The 12972-nt window shown below is 38.0% G+C and overlaps 2 protein-coding genes across 4 annotated transcripts in view; both read left to right on the plus strand.

Moving 5' to 3' along the window:
* hoxa3a (homeobox A3a) overlaps positions 1 to 12972 on the plus strand; it is a 42216-nt gene that overhangs the window by 4063 nt on the left and 25181 nt on the right. Inside the window, exon 1 of one of the 3 annotated variants that reach the window (XM_088329479.1) lies at positions 4350 to 4421. The exons of the other annotated variants lie outside the window; for them this stretch is intronic. The gene's annotated coding sequence lies outside the window, so the exon portion shown is untranslated. Of the gene's footprint in view, positions 1 to 4349; positions 4422 to 12972 lie in introns of those variants that run through there. 3 annotated transcript variants of the gene reach the window in all.
* Positions 1019 to 3887, plus strand: hoxa5a (homeobox A5a). The gene is made up of 2 exons (XM_088329484.1): positions 1019 to 1719; positions 3271 to 3887. Exons 1-2 carry the CDS (start codon positions 1167 to 1169, stop codon positions 3510 to 3512), a joined length of 795 nt encoding a protein of 264 aa, XP_088185610.1. The 5' UTR covers positions 1019 to 1166; the 3' UTR covers positions 3513 to 3887.

Consider the following 12972-nt stretch of genomic DNA (forward strand, 5'->3'; position numbering starts at 1 on the left):
TATAAACCACGACATATAAGGTTACATATTTTAAACAAATATTTGCAATAAAATGATTTACAACTATTTCATATAGGAAAAGTGAAAATATCTAAAAAGAAAATCATCAGTAAAATTAGCTTTTGTGGGGTAATCGATCAAAAAAATATTGCTGTGGAGGAATTTTTTGTGTCATTTCGAATAAAAATACAGTAGACTCAATTCAAGGACAAATGTGAAAGAGTACTGTACTATGGAAAAACGAAGGACCGAAAAATGAATACTGGAATTTGAAAATGACTTGATTGGATAGTAGATGTTCCCCAACTCTGCAATTCTTTCGTTTGAAAAAAGGTCAGAACAAGAAAGAAAGCCAAAAAGCAAATTCAAAAGCAAAAAAATAAGGAACAGTGCATCATTGCATTGGTGAAATGAATAGTATAGTGCAAATAATATCAGCAGCAACAATAAATTTGTCATTAATTGCATTATTCATTATTTTGGTTTTATTGTGATGCAAGCTTGATGATGAAATATATGAAAAAGTTAAAGAATAAAATGGGACAAAATTGCGTTTTGTAGGGTCCAAACTACGCATTATTCACACGTTGGATTTGTGCATTAATTTCACATTATGCAAAAACAAATATTTTATCCCTTTACATGCATGGTTTTATTGTCTGCAAGCAAGCCTCTGGTTGCAGCGATTCTCGCCTCCTGGTGTTGTTTCCAAGCGAGCACTTTGCATTTTTTTTTTTTGCCGCAATGGTCGTTAACCCGCAGATGACCCCATCAGTCGAACGTTAGTGCGTTAGTCCCGCCGTACGATGGCGCTAGAGGACAAGAAAAAGTTAGAACCTGCGATCCGGAGTCCTCCTTGAGTCCCTCCTCGCCCCCACCCTGCGCGAGTTTACCTCCGGAGGTCACCGAGCAGGATTTACGACTGGTCAACAAAAGCACGTGATACTCTTTCGTACCCCATATTTGGGTGCCTACGTAACCGAGAATCAAGTCCACGGGCCCGCGCTCATTTCCATAATTCATCATAAATTGTGCAAGGGGGCTGCTACAGGACGCGCTGAAGCGCAAGAGCCACAAATCAAGCGCGCCTCGCTTTCTATTCTTTTCTTCTCTTTTGCAATCCCCAAAATAATACGCGGCGAAGCCAGTGGAGGAATTGTCAACAAATGAGCTCTTATTTTGTGAACTCATTCTGCGGTCGCTATCCCAATGGCGCGGACTTCCAGTTGCATAATTATGGCGAGCAGAGTTCGACCGACGAGCAATATAGAGACTCCTCCGCCATGCATTCGGGGAGGTTCGGTTATGGCTACAACGGGATGGACCTGACAGTCGGTCGAACCGCAGCTGCTTTCTCCCCGAATCACTCGGCGGCTGCAACTCCGACTGCAGAACCGCTCAGGTACACGCAACCGGTCGCCAGTGGTTCCAATTCTGCTCTGTCCCCACAACCTGACCCGAACCCGTGCACGTCCTCTGCGGCCGTGCAAGGCCAAGAATCTCGGAACCAACAGCACCGAGGAGGGAAAAACTCGCTCAGTCCGTGCTCTGGGTCTGGCGGGGGCGTTTCTCTGATGCACGGTCGGGATTGCGCACCCAAGGGGTCTCCAATGGACGAGGAAAAACCCACGGGGAGTTCGCCTGGGACGCCTCAGAACCCCGGCGACCCGGCCCAGCCTCAGATATATCCGTGGATGCGGAAACTGCACATAAGTCACGGTAAAGTTGATTTTTCGTGATGACAGTCTAAGCAAAAGCAACAATTGAAAAGTCAGGACCATATGAATTCTTCAACTATATACTTTCATGCTTATAAATGCGTTATAAAGTTGCACTCTCAAAATCATCTCGTTATGACAGTCTCAGCAAAAGCCCCATTCGAAAATTTAGCGGTTTATGTATCTTTATGCATATGAATGCGTTACAAAGTCAAAATAAGCTTAATTTGGAACCGAAAATGCACGTACTAGTTGTGTTGATTTTCCCCGTGTTTTGCCTTTGAATCAACCCTGAGATCGCAACTTTATTTTATGTTGAGTTTAATTATTAAAGTAGTATATACATATTCATTTTTTTATTGTTTCATATTTTTAAACTTTTTATCAAAATTGTGTAACCGGGGTCCAAAGAAATGTCGTTGTCAATTTCATGCGAATGACAATAAAAACAATCTTGAATCTTTCTTGAATATCGAAGTATTGGGTAGGTAAGATTTTGGGGGCCAAAACATGTGATTTTTGTTTTCCAGACATTTTGTATTAAACAGACTAGTGTTGTCAATATGATAGACCATAAAACGATAACTATTTATCAAGAGCAAAATATAATCGAATAACAATTCTCATTATAATTTATAATCCTTTTAGTGATTGAAAATATCAAATAAACACAATATATTTTGATCCCTACCTAGTTCTTCTTTACAAAAACATTTGTCCACATGTTGTGGCAATAATCAATAAATAAAATATCTTCCTGGTGAGTAAAAGCAAAATTTCATTGTGTAACAATCATCATTATACATTCTTCGTGATTAAAAACTTCAACTCAAGGCAAAATATTTGGATCACCACCAATTCACGTTCTTTTTGCCTCCACTTTATCCTAACCAGAAGTGCATGCATACATATATATCTTTTATATATTTTCAAACAAACCCTAATGTGAACTCTAATTTAGCCAAGTAAAAGTTTTGGGCCGCTGTCTGACACAAACTGTGTAATGATTACTCAAAAATGATATATATATATATATATATATATATATATATATATATATATATATATATATATATATACGGCGACTGACAACTGACCACGTAATTTACATGTTATAAAAGAAATTAATACAAATATTTTTTAAAAAACAACAACGTTTTAGAACAATTATATAATGATAAGAATAGTATAAAGTGTATATAATATTGGAACTAACCATACTGTACATATTATTTTATAAACAATACGTACGTATTGAGTTAAATTGTCTTTATCGTAATTGACATCAACGTTTTGAAAGACCGTATTCAACGAGATTAGACATGGCACTCCTGAGCAAACATGTCCTAACGACTATGAAGAGAAAATATGATAAAAGACGGCCAGGATTGTCTTATTATAAAAATGACTCCGTTTTATTCATATTCTATGAAAAAAATATAGGAGGTATACACATAATTGTAAAGCGATTAAAAAGCATATGAAACCCATTAAAACCATCGAACCATATCCTTCTAATCCTCATTTTTCTTTTATTTTGTCTCTGTACCAGATTTATCCGGACCGGAGGGCAAACGAGCCCGTACCGCCTACACCCGGTATCAGACCCTGGAGCTGGAGAAGGAGTTCCACTTCAACCGCTACCTGACCCGTAGGAGGCGGATTGAGATCGCACACGCCTTGTGCCTCTCTGAGAGACAAATTAAAATCTGGTTCCAGAACCGAAGAATGAAGTGGAAGAAGGATAACAAGCTGAAGAGCATGAGCATGGCTGCAGGTGGCTACAGGCCTTGATCATAACCCTCTCACCCTTAGCCTTCATCATCATCACCCTTAATAAGGAGTGAGACCAAAAGAAAAGTGACATCATCAGACTTTTTCATGTACAGTTGTGTAGAATTAGAGAAAACGACTCCATAAATGTTGTTTTAAATTATTTCTTGTCCTAAAAAGGAAAACGAGGGAGAAAATACTACCTATTAAAAAGCAAATGCACTCGATGTCCCCTCCAAGTTGTTTTGCTCAGTTTCCTTGTGTCTGCAGTATATGAAGTGTATTGTATTTATTTGTGTGATGTAAAATTGCAAGAAAAAAAGCCCAAAGTCCACCAAGTGTAAAGTATAACTGTGCATTGTATTTGTAAATGATTTTTTGGGGGGTTGAAAAACATTTTTTGAAGACTGGAAGTCTGTATTGTTGCTGTTCATTATATCTACAATAAACTTTTTACTGGAACTGAAGTCGTTGGTCTACTTTTATTAAGATACATAATTTTCTGAAATCGGGATTAGTTTACCTTATATCTCTTATTGTTCTTACTCACCATGCGTTTTGCGTCCTGCGTCAGCACACACTGTCACACAAATACTTTCAAGTGGTGCCTTTTTGGGGTTGTAAACTTTATGACCCCCTTTTTCTTGTGTGTTCGACATTTGGGTGCTAAACGAACTGGTGGGGGGTGTTTTGTCTATGAATTAGCTCGTAAAAATCTTCCACGGCGCGTCCAGATAGGCTCGCCGGCCATAAACGGTCACGTGGTGGCCATTAAAGTAAGTTTTATGGTTTTGGGGAGTTGACAGTATATTGCACATAACATATAATCGCGCAGAGGACACAGCTTAGTCTGAGTCTGCCTTTTGCAGCCCTTGGAGTAGCTGACCAGTACGCAGAAACGTTTGGACCGAACCGAACCGGACGTGCTGGGTGAGTTTGCAAGAACAAGCGAGCCTGTGTTGAATCGTCTCATTGTTCCCCCCAATTAGTCTATTAGGCTAATTTGTCAGCGGTGCCGGGTTAGATTCTGGTCCAGGCAGATGTTGGGTTGGGTCCGGCTCATGGTCATTTAATTGCTTCCTTCCCCGCGTAAAACTCGTTTGCCTCCATCTGGGGCGCGACTCATAATCCATTTTTGCATGTTGGATAATTAGCCCCGCGTCCATTTCCACCCACGAGAGGATGTGTACATTTTTTTCTCCTTCCAAATTCGATCACATCAGAGGATTTGCAGGACCCCGAAATGACTTTTAGGGGAAGTTTGCTGTAAACAGTGTCAAGTAAACACAAGTCGGGGACAAACACTTGCATGTTAGAAGAGGAATTCCGTTTTGTGTCAGTCGCATTTTGGGTGCGGGGTTGAAAAGTTCAAATGACCCCCCCTATCAAAATCCCTTTTGGGAAAAAGTCACTCTCGCTTTGTGGCGACAGGGGAAATGCAGACGCTATTCTGGGGGGCTAACAATGGAAGAATATGCCAGCTTGGTCTTGGTTTGCTTGTTCTGCACATGTGCTAACACATCGTTAGCATAATTGCTATAGGTCGCTTTTATCAAACGGAATAAAAAGTTTTTGGGACGTCTGTGGGAAGACGATCAGCCTTTCAAAATTGAATCGATGTATTTTTAGTGCTGACCTTTTGAATCATGCTTATATGTTAGCATTTTATTGCAACACTACACAAAGTCCGAGAATTCAAAATAATACATTTTATTTCTAAGCGGCTTTCATGACCCCCAAGGTCGCTTTATACAGAATAAAAGACTGCAATAGCAGTAATAAAAGTAAATACATTGATAGACACAGATAAAAACAAGTACAGTAAAACGGTGTTCCCAACAAGCCGTATTGGAATCTAAAAAAAGTCGGGGTAGAGTTTTGAGAATATAAGCGAGAAATACATCATATTTATTTAAAAACAATACTGCAACTTGCAGAAGATTCCTTTCAGAATCATTTCAGAACAAACCAAAGATTTTTTTAAATACAAAACCCCAGGAACAAACCACAAAAACTAAAATCAAATAGATAGAAAATAAAATAAAATAGATAACACATAAATACAATTAGAACACCACACACTGTACTGTATTTAAATCCGATTTTATTCGTTTGAATCCAAAAAACACACCTCTCTTCTCTTTATCTATAATATTAACATTGATCGAATTGGGCTGAAACTGATAAACAAGTATAATAAAAAGGATTTGAAGATTACACAAACAAATTTCGACACGATTTCTTCGTTCAAATACAAAACAAGGTCCATTTTCTTGGTTTCACTATTACCTGCGATCAAATGCAGTCAAAACTGGGTCAAATGAACCCCCTTTTAAAATGGTTGGTCACGCAAAAAAGGAAAGTGACTTTTCGTAAAAATTCTGTAAAAGTAAAAAAGGTAAAAAAACGATCATACATCAGTTGGTTGTGTTTTCGATCCTTGGTAAAAAAGAACTATTGAAATAATAATTGTTTGTGCACACGCATCCTATTTTTAAAAATGACTTCAAACAAAGTTAGTTGAAGGAGTTGTTTAGCGAGAAAACAACTCACTAAAGTTATTTTCTGAAGTCGGGAAAGCTGACCCAAACGTGGGGAAATGTTTGTACTTTTACGCACATTCAAATATACTTAATTATAAAATGACTTTATTTCTTACCCCTTGTCTTCAGGTCAAAGTGTCCCGCCAACGTGGTGTTAAAAATCCCGCAAATTATATCACCATCTTTCGGTGTACTAACGATATGTTAGACTTGTCCTAAGTGTATCGATGAAATGAAATTCATTTTTTTGTATTCAAATTTCCACGTGAGCTTTATAAAACAGTTTAAGAATGGTCCTTAAAATGAGGACAACACAAGGGTTGAATATATTAATTCGGCGTTCAAAACGATAGGCTTTTACATTTTCTTTGTTCAATGATAACCACATTTGAAAATACATCAAGAATGAAATATCAAATTATTTTTGTACTATATTTAATGTAAATTGACCCAATGAAAAGACGATTGTTTTTATTTTGTTTAGACTCCTTACCAAAATATGTAATTTCGATTTATTTTTATGCAAAATTGTGCCAAAACACCCAAATATGGTATTTGTCCCATTTCGGGTTAGCTTTGACCCAACAGTTTTTATGATACATTTTTCTTTTTAATAAAGCTTGCTTTATAACGAACCTGATCAATATTTCCGATAAGACTTTCACTCTGATTACATTTCCACATAAATCAAATCATTATTTTTTCCCCTTCTTGTCTTCTTTCCATCCTGCACGTTTCAATCAACTCCAAAGGACCGATGCATATTGCACATTTCTCGGCATGCATCTTTATTACCCATTGACTATAAAACAAGGTACTTGCATCGGAGCGTTCTGCTTTTTTCCTAAATGAAAACTTTGGCCCATACGTCAAACGAATGCCAGGCCCGGAAGGTTCACTTGCAGGTCAGCCAGCTCGAAGATGAATCTGCATCCTCTCCGAGCCACCAGCAGAGCTCGCTTTAGGGCCAAGTTCACCGTCAGGATACGTGCAGGAGCGACTTTCTTCTAGTTCTTGGGTTTGACATCAAAGGGATACTCTTGAATTTAGGCAAATTGCGACAAAAACCATGATTTAGAAAGATAACACTCGGCTTTTATTTGTGTGTAATCACGGTTCACAGATCCCTTAACTATCTGGGTTGTCGGGGCACCACTGTATGAGGACGCAACTCTGGACAGATTTCTCCACTGTTGATGGTTCCTGGTCTGATTTTGGGATGTGGCAAAGTTGACACAGTCCATTCCCTAATTTTGTGTGCCCAGTTCTTCTTCCGCCCCCTTGGAATTTGCCCTGGAGAATAATCTTGCCCAGTCCAAACATCTTGTAACGTGACCACTCCACTACATTTGCATGTCATCGTGTTCTGCAAAACTGCTCAAAAAGAGGTTAAAAAGATGCCCCGGTTCAGTCTTCAAGAGATCTTCTTCAAGACATTAAAATGTGACTTGTGACATATGCAGCCACTTCCCCAAGGTTTCCTAATTTTCCTCATGCTGAGTTTTTTTTAGGTTTTCCTTTCCCTCATGTTGGTTTCAGATCTGGGGGTGTTGTATTGGTGATCAGTGCAGCCCTTTGAGATATTTGACTAAGGGCCATACACATCAATATAAATTGACTTGAACAGAGGCCATTTTTTGCACTATTGGACTCCATTATAAGAAGTCAACCATGGTTGGTTGGTTGGATCCCTATAAGCATATGGTTATAGGGGCACCATTTCCTGTGGGGTGTTTTGGGCAAGTATAGCTTGGTGGCACCCATTCCCCTCCAGGCCAACATACAGTATGTTTCCATCATATCTTGACTTCATTTGGTCGATGTTAAATGGGTTGAACCCCCGGCCAGTTGACAACGTTTATTTTTCAACTAAATCATCTCTAAAAGATACCCGACCAAATTAGGTCAAAATCCAACATCTAAAAGGCGTCCAGTAAGGAGAGGGTTCACGGTTCATTGATCTCTAAACCAACTAGGTCATAGGAGTTTCACTTGCTGTGGTCTATCTTGGGCAAGTATAGCCTGGCAGTGCCCATCCATAACCAGGCTGTTTTTGTGTAGGGGTTTGCTCCCCCACCTGAAACAGATTCTGATTTCCATGGATACCAGTAGGAAGAGAAGCCTCCTGATTTGATTTGGATACAGCGGATTCATCATCTGGTTGCCGTTGTTGATGATAAAAGGTTTCCTCTGGTTCTTCAGAGATGAGCCTGACCTCTGCATTGTGTGAGGATATGGATACCAGATTCTAAATCACTGACTGATGTTTGTTTTTGACGATTAAGAAGACAAAAAAAGCTCTTGTTTTGTCCACATTCTCATGGTACCATACGCGTTGAATAACTTGTGACTATTATATTTTTCAACGCTAGAGTGATCACATAAAGTCAACCATTTTTGACCAAACTTTGGGTTTCCTAAAATGCTCTTTGAAATAAAATGTATTATTATTGCATTTGTTCAATATTTAATGGGATAAACGAAGCCCAGTTTACCATGATTATTTTTGTATTAAATCATCTCTAAATCGGAGCAGACCAAATTTAAGTCAAAATGCAACGTCTAAAAGACATTAAGTACTGTGTAGAATTTCTTTAAATCCCCAGTGTGTAATATAGGACCAATAGATGGCACTGTATTGTGTAATGCGAAAGAAAACCAGGGCCAAGAGCACAGTGTAGTAGCAAGATGCCAGGCAGACATGGCGACAACTTCTAAGTAAGGATTCCATTTTATAAAAGAAATACAAATTTGTCGACCTATGACTTTTTAAATAAAAAATAACATTGGTGTGATATAGTTAATGTATTTTTGCTTGGAATCCAAATCAAAGTTTTTTAGTATAAATCAGGCGTCCCAACCATGCAGGCAATGGGACGTAGTTGATTGCTTGTGCCCTTGGTGGTAGGAAATAAAATATAAATGACAACAGTTAGTGTTAACATGGTTTTGGTTATTTCTTCTGAAGTTTTTATGAGTCTTTTCAGTCATTCTTTTGGTCGTTTTTTGGTCATTTTCGGTCGATTTCTGTTTTTCGGTTTGTTTTCCGGTCATTTTTTTCGATCAGGTATTTGGTCTTACTTTTTGTTCATTTTCATACTTTTGAGTGATGTACTTTTTTTTACGACTGTTATATACTTTTTATCTCTATTTCATGCTTTCAGTACTTTTTTATACCATTTAATTCGGTTTCATTACTTTTTCAATACTTTTCAGTCATTTTCTGGGCATGTTTTGGGGGATGTTTTAGTTCTTTTTCTATCGTTTTTGGGGTCATTTTGGTCAGTTTTTAGGTTGAACAAGTCGCAAGGTATATCTTCTCAGTTTAGTGCAATAAGATTCAGCACCAACAACAACAAAAAAATAAGTGACATGAAATGATTTCAATTTTGTGCGCTCGTTAAGGGTGGTGATGGCCCTGGGGGAGAAGCTGTACCTGAGTCTGTCAGTCCTTGTTTTGATGGACCTGTAACCTACCATAGGGCAACAGGTCAAAGAGGTGGTAGCCAGTGTGGGGAAAGATCTTTATAATGTTGATGGCTTAGCTTTCGCAATCCGGCATTGTCATCTACGCTGAGCAGAGAGCAGCCGATGATTATCCGGGGTGTGTTGATTACTCTCTGTAGGGTTTTCCTGTCCGTTGCCATGCTCCTTATTATAATTGATTGTTTTTCTTTGATTTATTTCCTTATTGGTTTTAATACGTTTATTTTTTTACATCTAATTATATGTTAAAAAATATATATTTGAGAAAGTGGGGTTGTTTTTAGCAGAGCAGTTTTTGTGGAAAAACCTGATGCAGCCCAGTCCAGCGGCACTCGGATAAATTAAGTTTTAGACCCCCGGATTAAATCATCCCTAAAAGGGACCAGCCCAAATTTAGGTCAAAATCCAACGTCTAAAAGACTTTAAAATCATCTCATCGCTATAGCACATGTTTCCCCCTTCATTAGATTGATGGAAATGAGGCTCCATGTAGAGATTGTTCGAATTTCTCTTTTTCCAGGGTTTAGGGGGGCTGAACGGGTCGCGAGATAGCAGGAGAGAGGAGAGGAAAAATTGGGGTCAAAAGTTGAGCAGCGAGTCGACTCCGTCATCAGCTTGATGCCTGTAGCCTCATAATAGCGATCTTGACTCGACTGCACAAAAGGCAGAATAGCTTTGAATTACATATGTTGCGGGGTGCACTCCAGGTGAACCCTGCATGCACGGTGACCCCTCGTCGGGAGGCTTTAGGGGCCCCCCATTCCAGACGTGCAACAAGATTGAGTAGCTGGCGTTTTATTATCGCGCCTGATTGGTGAATTTCCTTTGAATAAATTGCATTTGATATGTTTGGGGACGGGAGGGGAGTGTGGGACATTTGCATTTTCAGGATTGATACTCTCGACCCGGTCACCGCGTAATGGGAAGGCCTGCACCCCCGAACGGCAGCCCTTGCACCCCTTAAAAATCATTTAGCCCGAATGCAGTCAATGGGACGCTTTTAGGGGTGCAAAATAGGACAGATGTTATTTTTCGAAGCACACAAAAGCGCAGAATTTGATTTTTATCAATATGCGATTTTGCTCTTTCATACTGAAATATACTCAAATAAGTTGACTAAAATATCACAAGAGGGGCAAATTATTGACTTGAAGAAAACAAAAATAAGTTTTAGTTGAATATATATATATATATATATATATATATATATATATATATATATATATATATATATATATATATATAGTTTTTTTTAAATTTCAATCAAAACTATTACATAAAAATTGAAAAATTGAAAAATGTTGCTAAGAAAACATTCATTGTGAACCGCCAATTTAAACAGTAAATAGGGTAGAATAGAATTGAATAGGGGGAAGCACGGCAGGGCAGTGGATAGCGCGTGTGTGGCACTGTTCTGAGATCATGAGATCGAACCTTCCTGTGTAGAGTTTGCATGTTCCCCCCGTTCTTGCGTGGGTTTCATACGGACACTCCGGTTTCCTCCCACATTCCATAAACATGCATGTCAGATTAATTGGCGGGTCCCTAGGTGTGAATGAGCGAGTGAATTGTCTGTCTCTGTGTGCCCTGCAACTGTCTGGAAACCAGTTCAGGGGGTCCCCTGCCCACTGCCCAAAGATAGGTGGGATGGGCTCCAGCACCACCACGACCCTACTGAGGATAAGCGGTGCAGATAATGGATGGGGGATTGTATTTGTTGTCATTGATATCAACGTTGTGAAACATTGTATAAAACGAGATAAGACATAACATTCTAGGGTAAACTTGTAATAAAGACTTTAAAGATACAACAAAGATTTTTTTTAAACTCTCAGAGTAAATAGGCAAAAATATTTACAAAGTAGTGCTTGAAGACTGTGCTAAGTTATAATAAGTGAAGGAATATGCACTGCAGCAGTGCAATGAAAATAACGTAGCAGCAACAGAAAAATGACCAAATAACTAGCAAGATATATATTTTCACAGCTTTTTACGCGTGTTTAGGGTCAGGATAGCCCTGGGGAAGAAACTGTTTGTTTTAAAGCGTTTAAGGGACCTGTAGCACCCAGTAGAGGACTGCTTTTAAAAAATAGTATGTAGTTGACTAATTATTGCATCCAACAAACAAAAGCAGTTTCAGGGGACCCTGATACACACACACAAACACACACACACACACACACACACACACACACAAACACACACACACACATATATATATATATATATATATATATATATATATATATATATATATATATATATATATATATATATATATATATATATATATATACTACTACTACTACACTACTTTTTGGTCAGGATATCATAAACCAAAGGTTAACAAAAGTAAAGAGAATAAAGAAAGCGAATCCCTCAAAATGTTGTCTATTATTCTTTTGTTTTTGGTTAACATGCATTATATACCAAGTTTTGTTGGTTCTCAGAAATTGTAAAATAATTATACAACATAGAGGAGACCAAACCCGCAACATTTGTTTGTTTTTTTTGTTGTTGTTGTTTTTTGACTTTTGGCTTGATATCTAATAAAACAAGTGTCAAAAAAATGTAAATATGAAGAAAACTAGGTTGATTTTTTAGGTGAAAAAGTGTTGGGACTTACCTCGATGAAAAAGTATTTAAAAAAAACTTATGAAGATATGACGCCAAACCCACAATTGTTTTTTGGAGAGTTGACTTAGCGTCAGCCCCCTACCCTTGGATGCATGCCGTATCAGTACACAATGAGTGGGGTCGAAAATGGTGGGGCAAAATATGAAAATACTAATGGCATCATGTCGTAAACATGTTTAATGAGGAATACCTGAATCATGACAATATCACCGCTTTATCTAGTTAGAGATATTGAAGAATAGCAACCCATGGGGTCATCTTTGACCCCACTTATCCATTCAAGGAATAAAAAGGTACAAACATCAATAACAAAGAACAAAATATACCCGCACATATGAGTATACTTTGACCTGACTTTACTTTTAGCCCATTTGCGTAGTTCATAATGAATAAAAAAATGTAGCAGTGGGAAAATAGTTTTTTTTCATAATATTTGACAAGAAAAAACATGTACATTGCCGTTTCCTTTATATGTAGAGAGATAGAGAGATGTATTATCTTCTGTTTTAGACTTCCTTTGTCAGCACTGTACGCCGGGGATGCAAAGAAAATTTCATTGGCATTTTATGTTGATGAGAATAAAGACAATCTTGAATCTTAAAAAAAGTTTATGGTGTAAATGTAAAACCCCAAATATTGATGCGTCCTAATCTTTTCGGTTTGCTTGTTATTTATTTGATTCAATTTGTTTTTGTTCTATTTTTGTAAGCCTAAAGAGATGAAAAACGTGAATATAAAATAGTATACTCGTAAAAATTGCAATATTGAAATCAAACATACTATTGCTGCCACATTTTACATTTTTAGTCCTAATC

This window comes from Urocampus carinirostris, chromosome 2, assembly GCF_059441175.1.
Source record: "Urocampus carinirostris isolate Australia breed hairy pipefish chromosome 2, RoL_Ucar_1.0, whole genome shotgun sequence".
NCBI classification, from domain to species: domain Eukaryota; kingdom Metazoa; phylum Chordata; class Actinopteri; order Syngnathiformes; family Syngnathidae; genus Urocampus; species Urocampus carinirostris.

Coding starts and splice junctions, on each gene's coding strand:
- hoxa5a (XM_088329484.1), top strand. CDS start 1,167: ATGAGCTCTTATTTTGTGAACTCATTCTGCGGTCGCTATCCCAATGGC. Junction 1,720..3,270: donor GAAACTGCACATAAGTCACG/GTAAAGTTGATT, acceptor TCTCTGTACCAG/ATTTATCCGGACCGGAGGGC.